At 38.9% G+C, this 27,376-nt stretch overlaps 2 protein-coding genes across 12 annotated transcripts in view; one reads left to right on the plus strand and one right to left on the minus strand.

Moving 5' to 3' along the window:
- Positions 1–27,376, plus strand: part of ITSN2 (intersectin 2) — a 157,499-nt gene that overhangs the window by 24,284 nt on the left and 105,839 nt on the right. For all 11 annotated transcript variants that reach the window (XR_006691761.3, XM_005576435.4, XM_074012224.1 and 8 more), the window contains exons 2-8: positions 9,565–9,628; positions 19,395–19,487; positions 21,080–21,143; positions 22,283–22,446; positions 24,347–24,550; positions 24,663–24,759; positions 26,267–26,406. Coding sequence is in view for 10 of the 11 variants with exons in the window: in XM_005576435.4 (XP_005576492.3) it covers positions 9,598–9,628; positions 19,395–19,487; positions 21,080–21,143; positions 22,283–22,446; positions 24,347–24,550; positions 24,663–24,759; positions 26,267–26,406 (793 nt within the window). In the remaining variant the exon portion in view is untranslated. The remainder of the gene's footprint in view (positions 1–9,564; positions 9,629–19,394; positions 19,488–21,079; positions 21,144–22,282; positions 22,447–24,346; positions 24,551–24,662; positions 24,760–26,266; positions 26,407–27,376) is intronic.
- On the minus strand, positions 3,163–3,492 carry LOC102136999 (large ribosomal subunit protein eL42-like). Its single transcript, XM_005576432.4, has one exon. The coding sequence runs from the start codon at positions 3,490–3,492 to the stop codon at positions 3,172–3,174; it is 321 nt and encodes a 106-aa protein (XP_005576489.3). The 3' UTR covers positions 3,163–3,171.

Raw genomic sequence — 27,376 nt, forward strand, 5'->3', positions numbered from 1 at the left:
ATAAATGAATGGTAGAATGAAAGAATGAATGAATGCTCAGGTGGGGAATATATGTATTCTGTAATCGTCTTACTGCAGAAACTATACACTAGCAGGTAATTTTGCTCAGGCTCTTCTCATGTTGATGAAAAGAACCAAACTCTCTAAAATATTTGAAGAGATTTATTCTGAGCCAAATATGAGTGACCACGGCCCGTGACACAGCCTTTAGGAAGTCCTGAGAACATGTGCCCAAGGTGGTTGGGGTACAGCTGGTTTTATACATTTTAGGGAGACAAGAGACTTCAATCAAATACATTTAAGAAATTCATTGGTTCCATCCAGAAAGGTGGGACAACTCGAAGGGGAGGGTGGCCTTTCAGTTTATAGGTAGATTTAAAAATTTTCTGGTTGACAATCGGTTGAGTTTATCTAAAGGTCTGGGATCAGTAGAAAGGAAAAGACTGGGTTATGATGGTAAGAGGTTATAAAGACTAAAGTTTTATCATGCAGATGAAGCCTCTGGGTGGCAGGCTTCTGAGAGGATAGATTGTAAATGGTTCGTATCAGACTATCTGATGTTAATGCCAGTGAGGTTTAATGAGTATGTCTGAACCCCACTTCCCATCATGGCCTGAACCAGCCTCAGGTTAAATTTTAACAGTGCCCTGGATGAGAAGGAAGTCCATTCAGATGGTTGGGGGGCCTTAGAATTTTATTTTTGGTTTACATTAATATAAAACTGACCTTGATCTCCTTGAGAACTGAATGAGACAGGAACATTTTTCTCAGCTGATCAGCAAGTATAGTTTGGACGTTGGCTGTGTGTACCTAGCACATGCTGGGAGTGGCAGACACCCTAGAGAAAGTTTTATAAAATATACCTGCAGGAAGCTGGGCACAGTGGTGCACACTTGTAGTCCTGGCTACTCGAGAGGCTGAGGTGGCAGGAGGATCTCTGGAGATCAGGAGTTTGAGTCTAGCCTGGGTAATGTAGCAAGGCCATGTCTCAAAAAAAAAAAAAAAAAAAGGCCAGGCACGGTGGCTCACACCTGTAATCCCAGCACTTTGAGAGGTTGAGGTGGGCTGATCACGAGGTCAGGAGTTCAAGACCAGCCTGGCCAACATGGTGAAACCCCGTCTCTACTAAAAATACAAAAAATTAGCCGGGCATGGTAGTGCGCGCCTGTAATCCCAGCTACTTGGGAGGCTGAGGCAGGAGAATCACTTGAACCCAGGAGACTGAGGTTGCAGTGAGCCGAGATCATGCCACTGAACTTCAGCCTGGGTAATAGAGCGAGAATCTGTCTCAAAAAAAAAAAAAAAAAGATATCTATACCCACATATATACATATAGACACACACACACCCCTGCAGGAACTTGATGATTGATGATTGTGCTTTTGAATGTCAAACCATTAGTCAAATTTATTTAATCAAAATGATTCAAAATATTGAATCACGAAGTAATTAAAAAACCTGAGCCTTCTTCCTCACTCTCAATAAAAAACCTTCAGAATTCAATGGGAAATAAACCTTTCTTTAAAAGTATACTCAAAAGAAAGAAAAGCCAAGTTACAGGAGAGCCATGTTGCACAACTCTGATTTCTGCAGGGTTTAATGGAAGTAGGTTGGAGCCTGTTCTGCTTCCTGCTGGTTGCTTTTCTGTATATTCATTTATCGTTGCCTCTTCCTGCTTGCTTTATTCACATCTTTTTTGGTATCTTAACTGTATTATTTACCCAATTCATTTGTTCAGCAAATATTTATCGAGTGTTTTCTTTGGAAGATCTGATTTAGAAACCAGGCATACGGAGGTAAATTAAAGTGGTCTCTCCCCAGGACATGTGAAACAGGCAATCATGAAATTAAAATAGTGTAATAAATGAGATTATTGCGGTGTAAACAAGTGTATGGACACACAGGAGATAGTGATTACTTGGGAGGATAGAAGTCTTTCAAAGACAAGATGACATTTGAATTGGGAATCAAAGAAGGAGAAGAAAGTGTGATGACCATGACAAAGGGAGCAACTCTTCATGAAGTAGAGGAGAGAACAAAAGTTACTGTTTCAAAAAAGATTGGTATACTTAGGACATATGGAAATGGAAAGTACCTGGAGAATGTGGTAGAGTGAGATACTGAAGAGGGCCGTATTTTACACTAAGAAGTTTGGACTTTAATTTGTAATCAGTGGAAGATTTTCTAAGCATATTCTAAGGAAAGGGGCATCAATTAGAGCTTTAAGAAAAAACTACTAGCTGTGTGGAAGGGTCTCAAGGCAAGAACATTTATTTAGGTTCTATTCATACTGTACAATTAGTAAGTATCCCAGGTGATATGAGTGGGCAAGTTGGGAAACTTAAAAACAGAGCACTGGGCTGGGCATGGTGGCTCACACCTGTAATCCCAGCACTTTGAAAGGCTGAGGTGGGCGGATCACCTGAGGTCAGGAGTTCAAGACCAGCCTGGCCAACATGGCAAAACCCCGTTTCTACTAAAAACACAAGAATTAGCCAGGCATGGTGGTGGGCACCTGTAATCCCAGCTACTCGGGAGGCTCAGGCATGAGAATCACTTGAACCTGGGAGGCGGAGGTTGCAGTGAGCCAAGATCGCGTGCTGCACTCCAGCCTGGGGGATAGAGTGAGACTCTGTCTCCAAAAAAAAAAAAAAAAAAAAGAAAAGAAAAGAAAAAACAGCACTGGAAGGCTGGGTGCAGTGGCTTTTGCTTGTAATCCCAGCACTTTAGGAGGCCAAGGTGGGAGGTTCGCTTGAGCGCAGGAGTTGGAGACCAGCCTGGGAAATGTAGTGAGGCCACATCTCTACCAAAAAATTTAAAAATTAGCTGAGCATGGTGGTACATGCCTGTAGTCCTAGCTACTCAGGAGGCTGAGATGGGCAGATTGCTCAAGCCCAGGTGGCAGAGGTTGCAGTGAGCTGAGATCATGCCTCTGCATTCCCGCCTGCATGGCAGAGTGATGCTTTGTCTTAAAAAACCAGAGCACTGGACATTTACATCAGAGACGCAGTTTCTGGGACCTTTACTCTTAACTTGTGATCTTTTACAAGTTTCTTAGTTTTTCCATCTTGAAAATTGAGGGTTTTGGACTAAATGATAATTGTAATTATTATTATTATTTAACATAAACTCAAGATTTTATTGTCTTTATAATAAAAGAAAAGATGACACTTAGAACTGGATTACTTGGCTCTTTCTCTTCTTATCTCCTCCCAGTTCAAAATGCTTGCATCTTTTAATAGCCAGCATTCTCTTAGATCTGCAGTTGGGCTCAATGCACTCAAGCCTTAGCACAATCTTCTTTGTAGTTTTAGCCTTCTTCTGGAAAATCAGCTTAGTTTGCCCACCATAGCCGCTCTGCTTCCTGTCATAACACCACTTTCCATGGGCATACAGAGAATCCTTGCCCTTCTTGTACTGTGTCACTTCGTGGGGTTGGTGCTTTGCACACTTATTACAGAAAATCCTGTGGGTTTTAGGAATGTTCACCATGTTTGCGTGAGTGCTGTTGCCATGGAAGGTAATTGTAATTCTTTCTGTAACTGTGCTTCTTAACAAACAAAAACTTTAACCTTGGCTGGGCCAAGGGGTTTGGAGTTTGATCAAGATGGTGAAACCCCATCTCTACTACAAATACAAAAATTAGGCCGGGCATGGTGGCTCATGCCTGTAATTGCAACACTTTGGGAAGCTGAGGCAGGCAGATTACCTGAGGTCAGAAGTTTGAAACCAGCCTGGCCAACATGGCAAAACCCACCTCTACTAAAAATATAAAAATTAGCTGGGCGTGGTGGTGGGCGTCTGTAATCCCAGCTACTCGGGAGGCTGAAGCAGGAAAATCGCTTGAACCTGGGAGGTGGAGGTTGCAGTGAGCCGAGATCACGCCATTGCACTCCAGCCTGGGTGACAGAGGGAGACTCCATCTCAAAAAACAACAACAAAAAAAAACTAGCCGGGCATGGTGGTGTGTGCTTGTAGTCTCAGCTAATTAGAAGGCTGAGGCCGGAGAATTGCTTGAACCCAGGAAGTGGAGGTTGCAGTGAGCCGAGATTGTGCCACTGCACTCCAGTCTGCGTGACAGAATGAGACTCCATCTCAAAAAACAAAACAAAAAAACCCCTAAACCTTAATTAAGCGACTTTTCACTTACAATGGCTGTGACTTTTTCTGAGTCTTACTGACCCTTTGTAAAACAGGATTTCCTGCTTTTGTTCTACCATTTCTACTTTTTTCTGTCTTAGTGTGAGTATATTTTCTACATTGTCTCTTTAGCAATTACTCCAAATTGCATCTGAATTATATTAAATTGAAGCAGTGTTCTTTGCCTTATGCCTACCATTTACCCAATATGTTTTATTGGTTTCTACAAAGGTAACAATGCCAGTTCTCCATTAATTTTTAATGAGCAGCAAAATCATATGAATATTCTAAAAACCATATGTAACTAACAGTATTCAAAATATATGATGACTACACATTGCCAAAATTGCCCGTCACTACATGTCATCCCCTGTGAAGAGTAGAAACGGGTGTTTGTTGGATGCCGACTTTAGTTGCACTTGCCTGAAACAGGCACCCGTCATGTACCTGGGGATATGCTGGTTACCCTTTTCTTCCTTTCAGAGAGTTATACCAAGAGATAAGAAACAATTAGCACTCCCTAATTTATGTATGTGATTGATGCTGTCCAGTGTGTTGGGAGTCATCTCTGGCTTGTTTTTCTTCTCCTGGACAAATGTGTTAACAGTAAGTTCTCCTGCTGTTTGCAGGAACCTGTGATGCATTATCTCCATTTAAGAGAGGAAGAGGCAGACAAAGCCCATGGGAAGTTTATGGGCTTTAGAATTAGACAAACTTGGGGTTGCATTCTGGCTTCATGACATACTGAATTTGGGCAAGTAATTTAATCTCTTCAGTTTCTTCTGTGAAATGAGTACAGTATCATCTGCCTTGCAGGGATATGTGAGAGGAGTATCCGTATTATCAAAGGTGCCTAGCAGTATCTGGCACCTGGTAGATAAGTCTACAAGCTTCTCAGTGTCTGAAGCTCCTTCTGCAGAACCTGAAACATACTGTATTTTCAGTGAACATTCAGCATGACACAGCACCTCTACTGTGATCAACAGAAGTGTATTGAATTAATGGTAAACAGTAAATGTTAATTTATTAATTGCTTGTTGAAAAATGTAAAACAAAGTTTTTCGTATCTGCTGCATTTTCAAAATTTCAATTATAATTATTCTTTAAGTACTACTCTGCAAATAGACTAGTAGAATTGTTAAGCATTAGGTAATTATTCCACAGTGGGGCAGAGAGAATGTAAATGTAATAGATTGAAATATGTTTTAAAAGCTTATTGGTTCCAACAAAATATACTCCCATATTTTACATACAACATAAATGTTACATATAATATGGTACCTGTATGCATGGGTGGCTAAATTCCACATACCAGATGATAAAGATTCTGTAATACTAGTACCTTCAGCTCTTCAGCTTTACCCAAGGGATTTGCCCTTATTGCCAGTAATATTATTAATATTTGGTTCATTCTCAGGTGTTATTTCAGATTTATGCCTGTGATTATTGAGCATCTGCTATTTGGCATTCTTTTTTTTTCCAAGTAAAACTATCCAGCTTTAGTAGAGATACTTTCCATAAACAATCATGGTATTTCAGGCAGGACATGAGCAGACAATCATTAACAGTATACAACAACTTTCTTTCCCCCCCACCCTATCTCTCTCTCTCTCTCTCTCTCTTTTTTTTTTTTTTTTTTTTTTTAGCTATGTTGTTAGCACACAGAACCCTTCATTGTTGTTTTTGGGGGGAAGGGCCATATGTCACTGATGGAATGTCTCCGAAGCTGGACGAATGTGGGGAAAACACCTTTCCCTTCTAGTTTTGAGAGAGTTCCTCTTGGCTCCCGGGAGGAGGGATTCCCTGACTTTAACACACATGGCCACCTTGGCACGTAAAACCTTGTGGAATGGAAAACATTTGTTTTTATGTCCTCTTCTCCCTTTCCATCTTTCAGCAGAGACTTAACTCCCTTAAACCCAGACATCTGTTGGGACCTGATCCCCAGTCATTAGTTACCAGTGTGTAAGGCAATCTGGACTCTCCAGTGATGCCACTGAGGTGGCATCCGTCAAAAGAGCATTGGTTCTCCAGATAAATTCTGCTATTTTCATTTCACTTCCTGAAAGTCAGGGTCAGCTGGTGAAAAGTTGTTAAACAATATGCTAAATGTGAAATGTCAACCCTCACTCTAAACTTTCCCTGTTCACAGCATCAGATGAAGACTTTGTTGGGTTTTAGAGTGGCTTTCTGATTTTTGGTCGTCTACTGAAGAAGGGAGTTTGAAAGTTGTGGCCGGGCACAGTGGCTCACGCCTGTAATCCCAGAAATTTGGTAGGCTGAGGCAGGTGGATCACCTGAAGTCAGGAGTTCGAGACCATCCTGGCTAACATAGTGAAACCCCATTTCTACTAAAAATACAAAAAATTAGCCGGGTGTGATGTTACGCACCTGTAATCCCAGCTACTTGGGAGGCTGAGGCAGGAGAATTGCTTGAACCTGGGAGGCGGAGGTTGCAGTGAGCTGAGATTGTACCATTGCACTCCAGCTTGGGCGACAAGAGTAAAACTCTACCAAAAAAAAAAAAAATGTGGCAAGGCACAGTGGCTCACACCTGTAATCTCAGCACTTTGGGAGGCTGAGGCAGGTGGATCACCCAAGGTCAGGAGTTCGAGACAAGCCTGACCAACATGGTGAAACCCCATCTCTACTAAAAATACAAAAATTAGCCGGGCGTGGTGGTGCCTGCCTGTAATCCCAGCTACTCAGGAGACTGAGGTTGCAGTGAACTAAGATCACGCCACTGCACTCTAGCCTGGGCGACAGAGTGAGAATTCATCTCCAAAAAAAAAAAAAAAAAGTAAAACAAAATTCTGCGTTTTTATAAACTTGATAAAAAATAGTATTTCAAACTGTACAGTCACCAGAAGTACACAGTTATAAAAAATGCACACACTTCACTTGGCATCTCCAACACTTTCAGCTTTCAGTGCCCCGTCTGTTTTGGCATCTCCATTTTCTGCAAGGTTATTCCCCTCCTTGCCAGCATCAGCTTTTCCCTTTTTCCCTTTGGGTACCTTCTCTCCCTTCTTTGCAGGGGTCTTTTCAGCTTGGGCTCTGGCTTTGGAGGAGCAGGTTTAGCAGACAACCTCATGGATCTTCTCTGTGGTTCGTTCTTCACCTTGGCTTTATCTCCTTCGGCATCCCCTTCACCCTTTCTCTTGGGCATGGTGGTGGCGACGGTGGTGGGAGGTAAGCGCCTGGCACAGGGTGCAGTGGCATGCAGGCTTTGGTCGATCTGGGGTTCATTTTCGCCTCTTCTTCTTCATACTGCTCTCTATTTGGCATTCTTTTATATTCGCAGAATACGTGATGACCAACAAATGGTTCTAGACAGATGATTTGTAAGTTTTAGACCTAGATCCCAACTGATTGAGGCCTTGTGTCCATGGGATCCCATTCCTCATTGGTTTTTCTGTTAGAGCCATCTTTAGTAATTCACATGCTATTATGCAGAGTTAGAAAATGCATTATTTGCAATAGTGGGTTTTCTCCCACATTTTAAAATGGTCTCAGCCACAGAAAACTAGTAAAGGCCCTTGCTACTGCATATCTGTTAAGTAGATAGTTTGTTTTCAGGCATATAGCTTATTTTGAGTTAACATTACTTATGTTTTAAAATTGAAGAAGTAAAAATGTTATATTTGTTTGCAGTATTTCTGTATTTGAGGAAGTTGTAGTCATAACTTGATTTATGGGACTTCCTTCTGTGTTCATTTTTAAGCTAGCTATAAAATGGTGACAAATGTTGACCATGATGTATATACTACTTAATGCCTTCTTTGTTTAAAATGGCTGTGCAAATATTTTTCTTAGGCTTCTAAAAATATAAATATTTAAATGATTTGGGTAAATATATGAGATGCAGCATGATCTTTTAATATAGTAGAGTTTTCCTGCAATATTATGATCCATGGTTTTAATTACTAAGTGCATTGCAGTAAATTTGCTAGGCCTTCACTTCCTAACTGGTCCTGTTCTCAAAATTTGTGGAACAGGCTGGACGCAGTGGCCTGTAATCCCAACACTTTGGGTGGCTGAGGGAAGCAAATCACTTGAGCTTAGGAGTTCAAGACTAGCCTGGCCAACATGGTAAAACCTTGGCTCTACTAAAACAAACAAACAAACAAAAATTAGCCGGGCATATGGTGATGTGCGCCTGTAGACCCAGCTACTCAGGAGGCTGAGGCTGGAGAATTACTTGAACCTGGGAGGTGAGGTTGCAGTGAGCCAAGATTGTGCCTCTGCACTCCAGCCTAGGCGACAGAGCGAGACTCCGTCTCAAGGAAAAAAAAAAACTCAGAAAAATATTCATGAAACAAATTTTGAATTTATTGACAGCTGAATAATGAATTCAGGGTTCAGAATGATATTGCACTCTCCTTTTCTGGATGTTTGCAAAATAGCAGCCATTTGTTGAATACCCTATGTGGCAGGCGGTTTAATGGATTATGTTTAACACTTTAAAAAATACTTCTGCAGAGTATTTTTTATAGGTGAGTAATCTGAGTCTCAAAAAAGGTTAAATAACTTTTCCATGGTCATAGATGGGAGAATAGCAGAGCTGGGTTTGAACCCAGAGCTGTGAATTTCCAAAGTCCCTTCTCTTAGAGTGCTTGCCAAACACATTTAGTTATTATGTATTTTAATAATTATGTGTGTGTTTTAGTAATTACTTTTAGACTATTTTATAAACCCCTTGAGCTCACTTAAACAACTGTGCTACATTTATTTTGAATAATTTTCTTGTTTGGGAGTTTTGAAAAAATGATAGTATGGGCTGGGTGCAGTGGCTCACGCCTGTTATCTCAGCACTTTGGGAGGCTGATGTGGGTGGGTCACTTGAGGCCAGGAGTTTGAGACCATTCTGGTAAACCTGGCAAAACCCTATCCCTACTAAAAACACAAAAATTAGCCAGGCATGATGTAGCATTCCTGTAGTCCCAGCTAGTCAGGTGGCCGAGGTATGAGAATTGCTTGAACCCAGGAGGCAGAGGTTGCAGTGAGCTGAGATTACACCACTGCCCTCCAGCCTGGGTGACAGAGTGAGACTGTTTCAAAAAAAAAAAAAAAAAAGGATTTCCATGTTATTTTTACATACTTAGTTTATACAGTTGATTTATTTTCTTCTTTCCCAAATTAATTTCTGCAAGAATGTTGGTTCATGCCAAGGGTTTCTTTATTCAGTATCTGCTATTGAATATGTGACTGTTTTTCTGTATTAAGGCAGCGTGATTACCCAACAGAATCTCTTACCCTTCCTCAAATGTAAATTCTGCCTGTTCAGCAGCAGCAGAAGCTCTGCATTGTTTTCTGTTGGAAGTGTGAGCTGAAGGGGACAGACATTCCTACTGCTTAGCGGGTGCACTAAGCTGTGATCTGCCCTTGTTGTATTACCAACGGCACAATATTTTTATGTTGCAGATGGCCGAGAGCTAGCAAGGAAAACTCAGGACCATGATGGCTCAGTTTCCCACAGCTATGAATGGTAAGCAGCTTTGTGCTTGTGGCAAGATGAGGTTATGATTTTTTTTTTTTTTGGTAGAGGTTTAAAATATTCATGTAGATAATTTTCCTTAAGCTTATAAATACAAAACTTGAAGTATTCTTGTTGAAAATATTTTGGAACACTGCATATATCTTCTCTAAGAATATTATGTCGTAAATCCCATGACTGTATTCTGGAATGTGTGTTTGCCATTGAGCAGTTAGGAATAACCAAAAGGTGTATTGTGTTTGATGCATAAAACTGGATGACAAAAAGCAGAGTGCTATAAGGTGAATATTAAAGGTATTTTGATGGCATAAGATGATTGTAAACCGATGAAGCCAATAAAGATTAACTTAGTAATATTTATGTAAGATTACGTTTTCCCTTTAGATAAGATTACGTATGCCTGCATACATAATTGTTTAATAAACATTTTAAAAGAAAGTGCTGGCTGGGTGCAGTGGCTCATGCCTGTAATTCCATTACTTTGTGAGGCTGAGGCAGGCAGATCACTTGAGGTCAGGAGTTCAAGACCAGCCTGGTCAACATGGTGAAACCCCATCTCTACTGAAAATACAAAAACTAGCCGAGCGTGGTCATGGGCACCTGTAATCCCAGCTACTTGGGAGGTTGAGGCAGGAGAATCACTTGAACTACCTGGGAGGTGGCGGTTGCAGTGAGCCTGGGAAAGAGTGAGACTCCATCTCAAAAACAAAAAAAAGAAAAGGAAAAGGAAAATGCTTACGTAATTTCGATAATGAAAAATGTTTAAAGTTTTGTTCTGATTGTAGCTTTAATTCTTTCCCCAAATACTAATTAACTACCCTTAATAGGTATTGTTACTGTGTTTGTCATTTATAATTAATTGAAAAAAATGCATTATATTTTTAAATCGCTAAAGAAATCTAGATACTGAGTTCTTAATTTTATGGTAAATTGTATTAGCTAATTGTGGATAAGTATCAGGAAATAGCGAATAAACTCAATAATTCTTTATTATTTAAATTGAAAACAGTAATATTAAAGCATTAAAAAAAAGGAGGGAAGAATCACCATTCCACCATCTTCATGAAGCCGTTCTGTTTTGATATTACCATCTAGTGTTAATCAGTTGTTTTTTAAACTTGTTTTCAGACATAGGACCAAATCATTACATTAATAACAAAAATACATGTTGTATATCTAAAGTTTTATATCTCAGGATTTAGGAAAATCTTGGAGAAGTGAATTATTTGTATAATTGAAAATACATGTTGTATATCTAAAGTTTTATGCCTCAGGATTTAGGAAAATCTTGGAGAAGTGAATTATTTGTATAAAAGGTAGAATCAAATTCTAATGCGTGATAAGATCCTGTGTCATTTAAGGATAGACTTGAAGTAAAAATTTTATTGTTTCGTGTTTTACCTTTTCAACCTATTATTTAAGGATTAATGTGAGTATTGCTCCTATTGGGAAAATGGTGTGGGATTATAAAGATTAATGCCGCAGACAATTTTTAATAATTAAATAATTTTTCCATAATGAGTGATATATGTATAAAGTTTAAAAGTAGGGCAGTAATTGTAGTAGTAACATGCTCTACTCAAGTTTGAGCATTTTTATGCCCCATACAAAGGAATTTGCACTAAACAGTTGAATTGTAAACTTCAGGCAACATATTAATCAGGTTTATAAGCAAAATGAACATAAAGCGGTACAGTCCCGGTCCTTCTTTATTCTGCTTCTTCCATTCCATAAACATTTATATATCTACTTTGCAGTTCATTGCATTATACAAAATATAACATTGAGAACAAGTGAAATATTCAATAACAAAAGAATGATTATGTGAATAATCATCTAAAATATTGGAAAATGTGTTTAGAAGTGCTATATAGAAATACAGATAATTTTTTTTAAACTTCTGAAGAATTAATTGCATGTATAGACTGTGTTACCTTCCTACTTAGAAGATTGACGATAACTTAGACGTATTTAATTTAAGTTCAATTCAGGGTTTAAGATGTTACTGGAGAGCAGCATTCATGTATAGTACAAAACTTTGCTCCTCTAGTAATCCTGACATAGATTGTTAAATTTTTTTGATGCCCATTGCTATTGGGAGTTGTCTGTAAGTATGCCTGTGTGTGAATGTATATGTGTGTGTGTGTATGTGTGTATGTATAGATGTGTGTGTGTGTGTAAAAACAGAGATGAGACTACTTACTGGATGAGATCTAGCCTATAGTAGATGTTCTGTTAATGTGAACTTTTTTTTCTTCACTGACTATAAGAACTTGTTTGAAAGAGCCAGCAGGTGAGATGAGAATAAGCAACAGAAATGTTTATCAAAATCCCATATTTTCAATATCAGTTATGAGTTGGGGGAAGTGGATAGAATTTTAATGTATTTCTAACATGATTATTAGATACTGTAAAAGTTTGTTAGCTTTTTAGGGATATATTAGACATCAACCCCCAAACTTAGATTTTTCTGCCTCTTCAGTAAGGCTTACAGATAAATATAGAGTAGGATTGGGAGATTTTTACTTGAAGTTCAAAGTAACAAACTTTTGCCTTGTCAAAGCGTTCTGTTAGTTGATATATCTAAATAAGAAAGCCAGGATTGAATTAACTATTTTAAAATTGGCTTTGATTACATGTATTGCCCAGTTTTCTGATTTCAGTGTTTGGTTTTTTGAGACAGGGTCTCCACTCTGTTGCCCAGGTTGGAGTGTAGTGGTATGAACACAGCTCACTGCAGCCCTGACTTGCTAGATTCAAGCAATCCTCCTGCCTCTGCCTCCTGAGTAGCTGGGACCACAGGCATGAGCCACCACACCCAGCTAATTTTTAAATTTTTTGTAGAGGTGGGAGTCTCACTATGTTGCCCAAGCTGGTCTTGAACTCTTGAGCTCAAGTAGTCCTCCCACCTTAGCCTCCCAAAGTGCTTGGATTACAGGCATGAGCTATCACACCTGACCAGTGTTATCTTTTTGTTCCTAGAAAATTCTTGGTGCATTAATACTTTATGTTTTAATATGATTAAGTTTTTAAAAGGTTATTTGAACACTACTAAAAAATTATTCCTTGTTAAAATGCCTTAGAACATTTTTATTCTCTTGGTTACATTAATCATGATAATATGTAACCATGATTGTTGTGTGTGATTTTCTTGGCTGGTGGAGTCTCTTTAAAATATTAGAGTCTGTGAGTTCCTTTAAGGTGTTTTTTTTGTTTGTTTTTGTTTTTTGAGACAGGGTCTTGCTCTGTCAACCCACCCTGGAGTACAGTGGCATGAACGTTGCTCGCTGCAATCTCAACCTCCCAGGCTCAAGCAATTCCTTCTGTCTCAGTCTCCAGAGTAACTGGGACTACAGACATGTGCCACCATTACCATCTACTTAAAAAAAATTTTTTTAGACATGGGGTCTCACTGTGTTGGCCAGGGTGGTCTCAACTCCTGGGCTCAAGTGATCCCCTGCCTCAGCCTTCCGAAGCACCCAACCCAATGGTTCATTTTATTCATCTTCTTACCCCATAAATGTTTACTGAATGAATGAATATGAAGGTGTCAAGATTACTGATTGGAGACATGAGGAACTAAGCAGTAAACATAAACAGATGGGTTGAGTTAGCCCTTGTGAAAACACGTAGCCAAGGAAATGTGAGGAGATAGTAATATATATAAGACAGCATCATATTGTGATGAGCACTGGTGATGCAGCAGAACTCTGTTTTGTCTTAAGACAGCAGTGGAGTCTATCACTGCCTGGGGATATATACCCGTGTATGTTAGGGTGGCTTTTAAGCCTTCCTAACCAAACTCTTCAGACTTAAAATAGTCTTAAGGTTTCTAACTAAAGAGCCTTAGTTTCAGGCTATTCCCTGAGAAAGATTTGAATGCTCTGACTTCTTTTTAATTATATTGTTCCCTGGGATTGGGTTGAATAAGGAAACTAATTTATGGAGCACTCTTCATATGGCAGGCATGTATTAGATGCTTTATATTTTTGTTTTAGTTTATTTTAAAGTTGGGTTTATTGGGGGTATAATTCACCCTTTTAAAGTAATACAGTTTGATGAGTTTCTATAACTGTGTTGTCATATAAATTAGGATATAAAACATTTGCATCACCTAAAAAGTTCTCTGTAGCCTTATACCTCCACCTTTAGCCACGTATGATTGGCAACCACTAATCAGATTTCTGTCCTTACAGTTCTGCCTTTTCCTGAATGTCATATAAATGGAATACATAATATGTAGCCTTTGGTGTCTGGCTTCTGTCACTTAGCAAAATATCTTTGTGATTCATTCATAATGTTGCATGCATTTCTTCTGTTTACTGCTGAGTAGTATTCCATTGTATAAATGTGTACCACAATTTATCCGTTCAGCCATTCAGGTGCAGAACATTTGGGTTATTTCCAGGTTTTAGTGATTATGGCTAAATCTGCTATAACCGTCAGAGAACAGGTTTTTATGTGGAAATAGGTCTTTATTTCTCTTGGGTATTTACCCGAGAGTCTTTTGTTAATACTCAAGAGTCTATTGTTGGGTCATGTGGAAATATATATTTAACTTCACAAGAAATTGCCAAACTGTTTTCCAAAGCGACTGTCACATTTGCTTTCCCACCAGCATATATGAGTTGCAGTTGTTTGGCATCTTTATCAGCACTCTGTATTTTTTTAAAATTTGTTTTTAAATTTTCAGACATGCTAATAGACATGTAATGATACCTTTTTGTGGCTTTAATTTACATTTCCCTGATGATAGTGATATTGAGCATCTTGTCACATGCTTATTTGCCATCTGTTTATCTTTGATGTGTCTGTTCAAATCTTTTGTTCCTTTTTTTTGGAGGAGGGATTATTTTCTAATTTTTGAGTTGGATAGTTCTATATATATGCTGACCTATATTTATTGAATATGTTTTGCAAATGTTTTCTCTCAGTCTGTAGTTTGTCTTTTCCTTAAGAGCCTCCTTTAACAGAGTGGACATTTTAGATTTTTATGAAGTCCAGTTTGTCAAAATGTTTTAATGATTTTTGCCTTTTGTGTTCCAAAAAGTCATTGCATAATCCAAAATCACAAACATTTTCTTCCAGAAGTTTTATATCTAGTTATGTGATTCACTGAGAGTTAATTCATGTAAATGCTGGAAGGTTGAGATTCTTTTGTTGTTTTTTTCATATGGATATCCAGTTCTTTCAGCACCATTTTCTGAAAGGACTGTTTTCTACCTTGGATTATCTTCTCATCTTGTTGGAAATCAATGGACAATATATTTGTGAGTGTATTTCTTTTTAATTACCAACAAGACAGATAGTTTAAGACTCTTAATTAAGCCTGAGTAGACTCTAGTCTTGCCTTCAACACTTACCAATTTTATTACCTTGGGCAAATTATTTAGTATCTCTGTACCACTGTTTCCTTCTCTGAAAAACAGTGATAGCATTAGTTACTTCATGGGATTCTTATGAAGCAGTACATGTAAAGCTCTTAGAAAAGTACCTGACACGCGGTGAGTTTCATTAAGTGTTAGTTATAACGGAGGTATATTACATGTAATCTTTACAACAGGCCTGTGGAGTTACATAATATTCCTAGTTTATAGAGGTGGCATCTGAATTACAAAGAACATGAGCATCTTATCCATATATGTTGGGACATAGTATAGTGCAGAGTTCAGCATGCAGGCTCTGGAGTCAGGCTACCCAGGTTCTAATCTCAGCTCTGTCACTTACTGTATGACCTTGAGCAAGTTACTTTATCACCATGGGTTTTCGGTTTCCTTACCTATAAAATGAGAATAATGATAGTACTTTAATGTATAGGTTAATGCTGGGGGCTTAGTGAGTTACTGCATATAAAGTCCCTGACAGTAGTCAGGGTTCAATAAAGGTGAGCTGCTTCCATCTTTGTCATCCTTTGTTGTTGTCATTTTTGTTGTTTTTAAAATCAGCATCATCATTTTTCTGAAGTCATATAATAGAAAATCAGTTCTGTGGCTACACTACTTGCCTTCCTAGTGACAGGAATCCTGACAGGTTTATTTTATTTTCTGATAAACTGGTAAACCAAGTAGGATTTTTACTACATATGTGGTATTTCTTTATTTAGAAAGTGTGTAGGTTTAGCTATTTTAGGTCCTTAGTTCTTCAGTACATCTGTTTCTTTATTTTTAACTATAATCTTAAAACTTCTCTTAAAGAGAGGATATTTATAGATTTTTTAATCCAGTCACTTAGGACTAAGAATAATTTGTTGAATCCATATTAGTGTTAAAAATTATAGTGAGCACCTACTTTTCAGTGATATACATTCCTAGGAAATTGTAAGGCAGATTTTTATACAATACAAGCAGGAATTATGTATGAGTTTATATACCTAAACATATTTGGTTCCTTATTGGCAGAAATGGAATAAATTGAAAAGGTAGTCAGAAGTATAGATGGTGATTAGTCGTGTTGGATGTGCAGAACTTTACAGAAACTGCCAGAGAGCTGGTATAACCACATGGGAAGAGTGGACAACAAAAAGCTAATCCCAAGCTCAGGAAGAAACCCCTGTATTTGCAATGCAGACATCCTCAAAGAGAGTCTGGAACAAAAGCTACCAATCCTTTTCTTTAGAAGATGTACAGAAACATGAGAAACTCATGGAGAATTGTCTCCCAAGAGTTTCTCTCCCTTGTTTCTCCATTGTCTTGACTTCTAGCAAATTTTCTCATGAGTACACATACAACTAAGTTGACCACTCTGATTAATCTGACAAAACAGGGGCTGGGACTAGGTCTGATTTATTTTATGCAGCATTTGATTAAGACTGATCAACAGGACTCCAAGCAGCAGGTTGGTCTCAGCCTGCAATGTTCTCAGCTGTGCTCTGCAGGGTCCCAGCTAAACAAATCCTATAAATAATCAATGTCTCCCTTAGAAAGCCAGGTGGCTTTCTCCTTAAAAAACAATGTGTTTTTGTTGTTGTTGTTATTGTTTTTTGTTGTTGTTGTTGAGACAGGGTCTTGTTCTGTCACCCAGACAATGGTGTGATCACTGCTCACTGCAGCCTCAATCTCCTGGGCTCAAGCAATCCTTCTACCTCAGCCTCCCAAATAGCTGGGATTACAGGTGTGAGCCACCTACCCCTGGCTAATTTTTTAAGTTTTATGTAGAGATGGGGTCTCACTATGCTGCCCAGGCTGGTCTCAAACTCCTGATCTCAAGGGATCGTCCTGCCTCAGCCTCCCAAAATACTGGGGTTAGGTGTGCACCACCACATCCGGCCTCTCCTTAAGTTTTATTTTAACTTTTCTACCTGGCCTGAATCAGTAATCTGGGTACAGCAGGTTGTATTCATAATTGCACACACTTTGTCTTGGCCTGCAAAAAAGAAAATCTAGGGTAAATCTCTAACAGCCCTGACCAGTGAGTTGAGGCTGACCTGATTGCCTTCCAGGACCGAGGAAGTGTTTTTTTTAAACACTTGAAGATCTCTTCATGTACATTATTGTGTTTTTGGAGGGAGGCAAGTTAATGCATGGTTTCCACAGAAGAAGTAGAAGATCAAGGGTGCGCATGGGTTATGCTTGGAAAGAAAATGTTTACAGTTATTTCCCCCGCAACTCCCGCTGCCGTGGGACCTACATCAGAAGAGGGGCACAGTGCCTCTAACATAGCTTCCTGGATGACTGGCAAGTCTGAGGGTTTCCAGTGCAGTTTGAGTAATGGAGTCTAGTCGTTGTTTTTGGAGGGATTGCCCGAATTAGTCCCACTTGTTTTGTTTGTCCTCACTACCAGCTGATTGGAATTCATCCATTACTGAGATTGGGGGTGGGGAAAGACCTCTGGAAGTGATATGGACGGGAGGTACATTTGCTGGGGTCATTTCTGATGTTCCCGATAGACTCTTGATAAGGCTCCTGATGGGGAATGGCGGACTCATAAGGTGCTTCCTACAATTTAGGAGAGCCACACCAAGGCATTTTTTCTTGGAGAAGGGTACAGGGGCAGTTCTACAAGAGAAAAGATCATTAATTCCTCTCTTAATACCATACCTCCTGGGATCTAAGGCATTTCTTCCTCAGGTGCCTTCTTGTTGCTCTCTACTGCTATTAAACCTTGGTTTCTTATTTCAGAGCTATAACTTTACCATTTCCTAGTGTTCCAGAAGAGTTAGATGTAAGAGGGACATTTTCATAAACCCTAACCAGAATTAACTTTGAATCCTCTAGATCACTGGTTCCCAATCTTTTTGGCACCAGGGACCAGTTTAATGGAAGACAATTTTTCTACAGATTTGGGGTAGGATGGTGGGAGGGGGATGGTTTTAGGATGAAAATGTTCCACTGCAGATCATCAGGCATTAGATTCTCATAATGAGCATGCAACCCAGATCCCTCACACGCACAGTTCACAATAGGGTTTGCACTCGTATGAGAATCTAATGCTGCCACTGATCTGACAGGAGGTGCCACTCAGGTGGTAATGCTCACTTGCCCACCGCTCACCTCTTTCTGTGTGACCAGTTTCCTAACAGGCCACAGACCAGTACCAGTCCATGGCCCGGGGGTTGGAAATTCCTGCTCTAGATCCCATTTTACCTCAGTGGCCCAGCTGGAGGGTTTATGAACCAAGCCTGCCTGCAGTTCTCATTAGGGGCTAGAAAGATGCATCATGTGCAGAGTGGTCAGAGTAGAATCCTGAAATTTCACAATAGGTCTGTATATCTCCTGTGATCCCCCACCCCTTAGCCTATAACTTCCAGGATATGGGTCAGGCTCTTGAGGATGGTATTTAAGACCTTTTTACAGTTAATTCCACCCTACCTGTTTATTATTACTAACTCTAGTTATTAGTCTGCTCAGTGCACTTAACAGTACCTTGCACAAGCCTTGACTTCTCATGCTGTGCCCTTACGGTGTGAAATGTTCTTATCCCTCCTCTTCACGTGGCAAAATTCAAACTAAGCTTCAAGGCTCTGCCTCAGTGTTCTCTTTCCTGTCATCTCATCCTTGGTGCTTCTAACTCAGAATTGGCACAGCTATTTTGGTATCTGTATTAGTCTGTTTTCACACTGCTATAAAGAACTACCTGAGACTGAGTAATTTATGAAAAAAAGGGTTTAATTGACTCACAGTTCCACATGGCTGGAGGGGCCTCAGGAAACTTAAGGTGGAAGGTGAAGGGGAAGCACAGCACATCTTAATGTGGCAGCAGGAGAGAGAGAGAAGCAGCAAGGGGGGAAGTGCCACAATTTAAAACCGTCAGCTGTCGTGAGGAACTCACTCACTATCACAGGAACAACAGGGGAGAAATCCACCCCATGATCCAGTCATCTCCCACCAGGCCTCTCCTCTGACATGTGGGGATTACAATTCAAAATGAGGTTCTGGTGGGGACTCAGGGCTAAACTATGTCAGTATGTATTTCCGCTTAGGATTCTTCACAGGTGAATACTGTAAGTACTGTTAGTTTTCTAGAGCGTGAATTCCTTGAGGATGGGAATATTTTCCTCATCTTTTTATTGCCAGTATTTAGCTTGATGCCCATTTCCAGTGAGTGTTATATAGCACTTGTTCAATAGATGTTAACTGAGTGAATGAGTGAAAAGCCTTAGGGCTGTGCTATGTATGGTTATGATACAGCTCTACTCTTTGTGTCACTCAAATAGTAAATACTGTCATAAAGTGAACACTTGTGTTTTCTGTTTACATTTTAGAATTGTGTTTTGAGCATTCTCATGTATACACTGTAGTTTATTCCACTTATGTTTCAGGAGGACCAAACATGTGGGCTATTACCTCTGAAGAACGTACTAAGCATGACAGGCAGTTTGATAACCTCAAACCTTCAGGAGGTTACATAACAGGTTTGTGTTTATAATTTTATTTGTGAATTATGGTCCTTATGTGATATCTAAGAATTAGTTTTAATTTGACTGCCATCAAATTTGTGTTAATAAACGATAAAATTCATATCAGTCAGAATTCTAGAAATTAAAGAAATGGTAACTTTCTTATTTTTCCTGGAACTGTCTTAATTTGTTGTTTTGAATTTGGGATATGGAAGATTTTTCCTGAATCCCAAATGATAGTCAAGAATTTCTGTGTAATTGTCTAGTTTCACAGTTTGACATTATATCTAGAAAGTTTTCAGTTTATTTCTTAGATTCATTTCATGGAAAATCTAGACTTTTTGTTCTGGAATCTGTTTTCCTAATCCTAGCCCTCTGTCTTTGAGGCTATACCAAGCACTGATTGTTGATGCTAGCCCTTGTTTTGCAGAAAGACCACCAGAGCCAAAATAGGATTAATTTAGGTGTGCCTTTGAAATTTTTTTCTATTAATTAAACTTTTTTCTGTACCAAAGTAACTTAGTGCTTTACATACAATAGTAGTAACTATGAGAACAATGATATTTATTGAATTTTTACTATATACCAGATGCTATGCTAAGTGCATTATTTTATTTAACCTTTACAACAACCCTATAAAGTAGGCAGTATTGTTGTCTATATTTACAAATAGTGAAACTGAGACTAACAGATGTTATGTAACTGCCTAAGGTTACAAAGATGGTTAGTGTTAATCTGGGCTTTGAAACCATTCGGCCTGACTTTGGAATCCATCTACTTAACCATGTTATTTGTACTGCTATGATAGTAATTACCTTACCTGGTATTAGGATTTGATTACCCTGCTTACAGGTTAATAGCTTTGTCCATTACTGAGGGAAGACCCAAGATTCCTGAGTCAAAGACAAAGAACCTTATGACCATCAGCATAACTAGCAAAATCAGCATTGGCATCTATCTTTCTGTTTCCTTTAGTGTTCCCTAAGTCCCACAGAGACAATGCAGAGAGCCCAGAAGAATGCTACATATGCTGTGTTACAGGAGAGGAACACTGAATTTGGGGAACCCACCCTTTTGTAGCAAGCAGTAAAGCAAGTTTGTCCCTTGTCTCAGTGGGAGACATTACCTGATTCCTTAAGACTGCTCATTACGAACCCAATTCTGAGAAGTGACCCAGACAGAGAGCAGTTAGGGTCTTACATTATTGACATACGAAGCAAGACACATAGGAGTGTGAAGAAACTCCAGTAGGACTGTCTCCTAACACCTGGTACTTTTTATATTGAAACTCGTTTAGGGAATAGTGTTTTTAAATATAAATTTTACTAAGTGGAAGTATTTTTAAGGAAGATCCCAATTGTGGAAAAACTAAGATGAATAATATTTCATCACTGATTAATATACAATAGAAATGCAGATGTGACTTTTGTTTTAAAAATCTGTCTTATTAAAGTTATTTAAATAATTTTTATTTGTGTTTCTTTTGCATTATTTAATGATTGGTATTAAAATTATAAATCATTAACATATACCCATTATTATTCAGAAGCATTGGAATAATTTCATTTACTAATGTACTTCTTGGGTTTTGTTTTTATTACTTTCAGGTGATCAAGCACGTAATTTTTTCCTACAGTCAGGTCTACCGGCCCCCGTTTTAGCTGAAATATGGTAAAGTGTTTTCTTTTATAGATGAACCTAATTTTCTGATAGTATTTTTTTTTGTAATATAGTGTTAACATAAAATTGTTTTTAGTTGCATTCTATTGGTTATTAAGAATATTTCTGCCAGCCCTTTGGGAGTCTGAGGTAGGAGGATTGCTTGAGGCCAGCCTGGGCAACATAGTGAGAACCCTGTCTCTACAGAAAATTAAAAAAAAAATTAGCTGGGTGTGGTGGCCCACACCTCTAGTCCCAGCTCCTCAGGGAGGCCAAGATGGAAGGATTGCTTGAGCCCAGGAATTCAGTGCTTAAGAGAACTATGATTGTGTCACTGCACCCTAGCCTGGATGACAGAATGAGACTCTCTTAAAAAAAAAAAAAAATTCCTTCAGTTTTTTGGAGAATAAATTTTATTGAGCAAATAAAATGATTGAAAATAATTCTCTAATTTCTAATTTCATTAATTAGATTAATTTAGATAAACTAATTAGATAAACGAATTTCATTAATTAGAAATAGTTCTCTAATTTCTAATTTCATTAGAATTTTCTAAGGGAAGATATATACATTGTCATTGAGAAAAATTCCCTTGTAATTTGGCAGAATCTCAAAATCCTTTGTTACTTTGTAGTTTCATTTATATCATAATACATAAACCCCAAATTAGTCCTCGCTTCCCCTGCTCCTTCTTTGAAGAAACGATTCTCCATAATATCTGTTTTTTTAAAAACGTTTACAATAAGTAACAACCCCTACCCCGTCTTTCCACTTGGAATATTCTCATGCCTGGCAGTGTATGAGGTACATAGCAAGTATTCAATAAATATTTGGACAAATGAATAAATTAAATTTGAAGTATTATACTCTTGAATTTTTTTATACCTAAACTGGTGGAATTCAGCCCAAAGGTTTCTAGATTCTGTATAGACAGTCAGTGTTTTATTAGTTGTTATCTCTGGTCAGTATTTCTTAATGTGTAGGTTTTATCTTTTTGTTATTATATATTTTACATATTAGATATTTTAAATTTAGTGATGATGCACACGTGAATGCCATATCATCTTTTTTACTTTGTTAACCTCCAAAATAACATTAGTTTTCCCACCACCACCCCACATACCAATCTACCTACCTCATGCTCCTTTTAGGGCTTTATCAGACCTAAACAAGGATGGGAAGATGGATCAGCAAGAGTTCTCCATAGCTATGAAACTCATCAAACTGAAGCTTCAAGGCCAACAATTGCCTGTGGTTCTCCCTCCCATTATGAAGCAACCCCCTATGTTTTCTCCATTAATTTCTGCTCGTTTTGGTAAGTGTGTATTAATTTAAATACCTGTATTTGCTACTTAAACTTTATCCCTAGACATATTTGAGTATTAGAAAAGGATTTGTTAGCACAAAATGACAATCCCCAAATTCCAAGTTAATTTTCATTTTAGAGATAATAAATATTAAATTCACTGTCACAGGTAGGGGATCCATGTGTTCTGGTTTTCTAGGGACAGTTCTGATTTATGCCTTTTGTCCTGGCACCTGGTCCAGTTAGTGTCTCCTTTTACAACTCCTAGTTGTGTGATAAATTATATGGTCTCCCTAGGTATAGCCAATCCCAAATACTAGTCTTAGTTTCCTCTCTCTATATATATATATTAGTAATATAGAAAAAATTTTGAGCAGTTTTAAACTCACTTGAAATGGTTTGATTTGGGAGATAATTTAAAATTTTATGTAAGTTGAATTTTTTTTAAAGGTTAATTAGCCAGCTAAATTTAGGGCCAAAAGTTGCAGACTTTGGGCTCATAGGTTTACATATTCATCAGCGATAACCAGGTGGTATGTTTTCTGTTAAGTTTGATCAGGCAATTTCTTATAATTATATGTGAGAAACACTCATTTTGAATGGAACATTCAATTAGGTATGTCTGTGTATCTGAAACATGTTCCTTCACTACATATTTTAGAACATAGGCCGGGCGCGGTGGCTCAAGCCTGTAATCCCAGCACTTTGGGAGGCCAAGACGGGCGGATCACGAGGTCAGGAGATCAAGACCATCCTGGCTAACACGGTGAAACCCCGTCTCTACTAAAAAAATACAAAAAACTAGCCGGGCGAGGTGGCAGGCGCCTGTAGTCCCAGCTACTGGGAGGCTGAGGCAGGAGAATGGCGTAAACCCGGGAGGCAGAGCTTGCAGTGAGCTGAATCCGGCTACTGCACTCCAGCCTGGGCGACAGAGCAAGACTCTGTCTCAAAAAAAAAAAAAAAAAAAAAGAACATAGAATTCTAGAGCTGGTTATAGGGGTGTGTGCCTGTAGTTCTGGCTGCCTGGGAGGCTGTGGGTAGGATTGCTTGAGTCTAGGAGTTTGAGGTTGTAGCGTGCTATGATCATACCTGTGAATAGCCACTTCATTCTAGTCTGGGCAACATAGTGAGACCCCCATCTCAAACGAACAACAAACTCCACAAAATTATTTCACTATTGTAGTGAATTCTGGAGATAAACACCAAATCGTTGTGTGACCATATTTATATATTAGTATTCTGCAGTTAATAAATGAATAAAAGTCATCACTTTGTTCTTTTTAAAGACTTGTCCTTGAATTCATAGGAATGTTACTTACAAGAAAAGGAAAATATGTGACACACTTTCTTGCAAATAATGCATGTGCATAAGTGGATCTCATAAAATATCTACTACTTACAGTCTTTTTGTTTGGGGGGAGTGTGAGAGAGAGAGAGAAGAGGGAGTGTGTGTGTGTGGGGGGGGGGTGTGAGTGTGTGGGTGTGTGTGTGTGGGGGGTGTGTGGGTGTGAGTGTGTGGGTGTATGTGAGTGTGTGTGTGTGTGTGTGAGTGTGTGTGTATTAAGTAACTTAGTAGCACTGTATTATCCTATCACAAAAACCTCGTTGGATCTGGTAATATATTCTTTCCTTGAGGATACTCATATTCAATTGGAAAAGGCTGCTTAGTTTTATTCATGATGAGAGAGGAGAATATTTAACTCTTTACTAGGTATTTTCTTAGTTCATACAGATCAGAATATTAGTATTAGAGCAGCAGTTTACCTCCCTCATTGCTGGGTCGAAGGATAATTTCTCTGTGGTGTTTCGGTAAACATAGAGTCTGCCCACTGTACTGTAAACTTGTTTTTTGTATGTGTTTTATAATTGATTTTCTAGCATTGGAGAAAGTGTTTTCTTTTGACTTTAGGAATGGGAAGCATGCCCAATCTGTCCATTCCTCAGCCATTGCCTCCAGCTGCACCTATAACATCATTGTCCTCTGCGACTTCAGGGACCAACCTTCCTCCCTTAATGATGCCCGCTCCCCTAGTGCCTTCTGTTAGCACATCATCATTACCAAATGGAACCGCCAGTCTCATTCAGCCTTTATCCATTCCTTATTCTTCTTCAAGTGAGTACTTTGTTTCTAATGAGTCATTATTTCATGTAAAGAAAGAAACTATTATATTTATGTTTGAACAGATACAAATTTCTTTTATCCTTTCCTTCTTTTTCTTTTTTAGCATTGCCTCATGGGTCATCTTACAGTCTGATGATGGGAGGATTTGGAGGTGCTAGTATACAGAAAGCACAGTCTCTGATTGATGTAGGATCTAGTAGGTATGACTACCTAACTCTGACAGCTTTGTATTCTTTCAATAAGAAGTCTTTTTTTAGCAAATGATTTTTTTAAAGCTTTGAGCTTACCTAAGTTTTACTTTATAATGGCCAAGTACAAATACTTAAGGTAAATTTACTACTTACAACTCACATAAAATATATTATTTATTTTTAGAATTATTAAGTGTCTGTGGCATTTTAGTTTTGAAAAAATACTTCATGTAAACTAAAAATATTTTAATTATTTTTTTTGCCTAAAGCTGTGTACTTTTCCTTTAAAAGATGTTATATTTCCCAAGGAGTGGTCATACTCATTGTACATTGTTAATTTCTTTCTTGAGCAGATTATACTAATTTGGTATCTTTTAACTTTTACAAAGCACAAATGCATCAGTATTCATTACATTAATCATCCTTCATATAAATCACTATTATACTCTTCAGGGTAGTGTACGGAGAGTGTTAGATTTGACCCAGAAGAACAACATTCATATCCCAGGTTACTCACTGATTCTGTGACCTTGTTTTTTCTTAACATTGCTGAGCCATAGTTTACCCATCTAAAAGATGGGGACTGTAATATTTTTTAAGTTTGTTGGGAGGATTTTAGAAATATTTGTAAAGGCCTTAGTATGATATAAGGTCTGGCACAGAGCGGATTCTTTATATGCGGTAGTCTCATGGAGTTCTATACTTCGTATGGTCTTTGCTTTACTAAGAATAGTGATAATTGCTTAAAATTAAAAAAAAAAATGTAAAATGCAAAAGCAGTCACCATTGGCCAGGCACAGTGGCTCACTCCTGTAATCCCAGCACTTTGGGAGGCTGAGGTGGGCGGATTGCGTGAGCTCAGGAGTTCGAGACCAGCCTGGGCAACATGATGAAACCCTGTCTCTACTAAAAATATACACAAAAAGTAGCCGGGCCTGGTGGCATGTGCCTGTAGTCCCAGCTACTCGGGAGGCTGAGGCAGGAGAATTACTTGAACCCAGGAGGTAGAGGTTGCAGTGATCCAGGATCATGCCACTGCACTCCAGGCTGGTGACAGAGTGAGACTCTGTCTCCCAAAAAAGGCAGTCACCATTATAGTATATAACAGTGGTCCTCAACCTTTTTGGTACCAGGGACTGGTTTCATGGAAGACAGTTTTTTCACAGACTTGAAGCAATGGTTTTAGGATGAAACTGTTACATCTCAGATCATCAGGCATTAGATTCTCAAAGGGAGCATCCAACCTAGGTCCCTCACATGTGCCATTCACAATACGATTCGCACTCCTATGAGGATCTAATGCCGCTGCTCACTGGGCAGGAGCTGGAGCTCAGGTAGTAGTGCTGACTCACCTGCCACTCACCGAGCCCTGCTGTCCAGCCTGGTTTGTAACAGGTCTGTGGCCCGACGGTTCGGGACCCCTGGTATATAAGATTCTTAATGCCTTGGTCTTACAAAGTTTAATTAAATATATTTTATTTAGCAACATAAAAATTTTAAATAAATTTTTTTATAGCTCAACTTCCTCGACTGCTTCACTCTCAGGGAACTCACCCAAGACTGGGACCTCAGAGTGGGCAGTTCCTCAGCCTTCAAGATTAAAATATCGGCAAAAATTTAATAGTCTTGACAAAAGCATGAGTGGATATCTCTCAGGTAAGCAGCATACAGTGCTGAGGAGCATGAGAAAGGGTCTTTTGTGTGGACTTCCATTGAAGAACTCTCATTTGAATTTGTATTGTATAGCTCATCTGACATTTTAACATCCAAAAAATTTAGCAGGCGTTTGATAAATACAAATACCTGAAGTTGTATAAGGATTCAAAGATGGATTCAACTTGATTGCTTTCTTCAAAGTTCTTATTGTCAAGTCGGGCACCAGATATACCCCCAACTTTTTGGCAAAAGACCTGTCCCTTAAGAAGATCAAACCTCATCCTCTAAGCTTTGCAGTGGATGGAGAGCTATGGGTCACAAGAGAGAGTGTGTGGAACTTAGCCTCAGCTCACTTTTCCTGAGAATCCTCCTCTGCATTGGGCTTTTTCTCTGCTTACCCTATTATAAAACCTCAGGTGAGCATAGCTCACCCTTTAGTGCTCTAGCACAAATGTGCCTGTAAAACTTGGCCTTAGTTCACTGTAAAACATTTGAGTCCAGGCTAAAATGTCATCCAAACTGTACTAATTGAAAACAGCAAAGGAGACATAAACAGAGGGTAACAGGCAAGTAGAGTTCCCACCTTCTAACTTTCCCACACCCCCTTCACTCAGCAAGAAATTATGATTTAGGACCGAGTAAAATACGTGTTTAAAAATAATAGAACTGCCGGGCACGGTGGCTCAAGCCTGTAATCCCAGCACTTTGGGAGGCCGAGGCGGGCGGATCACAAGGTCAGGAGATCGAGACCACAGTGAAACCCCGTCTCTACTAAAAATACAAAAAATTAGCCGGGCGCGGTGGCGGGCGCCTGTAGTCCTAGCTACTCAGGAGGCTGAGGCAGGAGAATGGCGTGAACCCAGGAGGCGGAGCTTGCAGTGAGCCGAGATCGCGCCACTGCACTCCAGCCTGGGCAACAGCGTGAGACTCCGTCTCAAAAAAAAAAAAAATAATAATAGAACTTTAAGTG

The sequence above is a fragment of the Macaca fascicularis genome, chromosome 13 (genome assembly GCF_037993035.2).
Source record: "Macaca fascicularis isolate 582-1 chromosome 13, T2T-MFA8v1.1".
Taxonomy (NCBI): domain Eukaryota; kingdom Metazoa; phylum Chordata; class Mammalia; order Primates; family Cercopithecidae; genus Macaca; species Macaca fascicularis.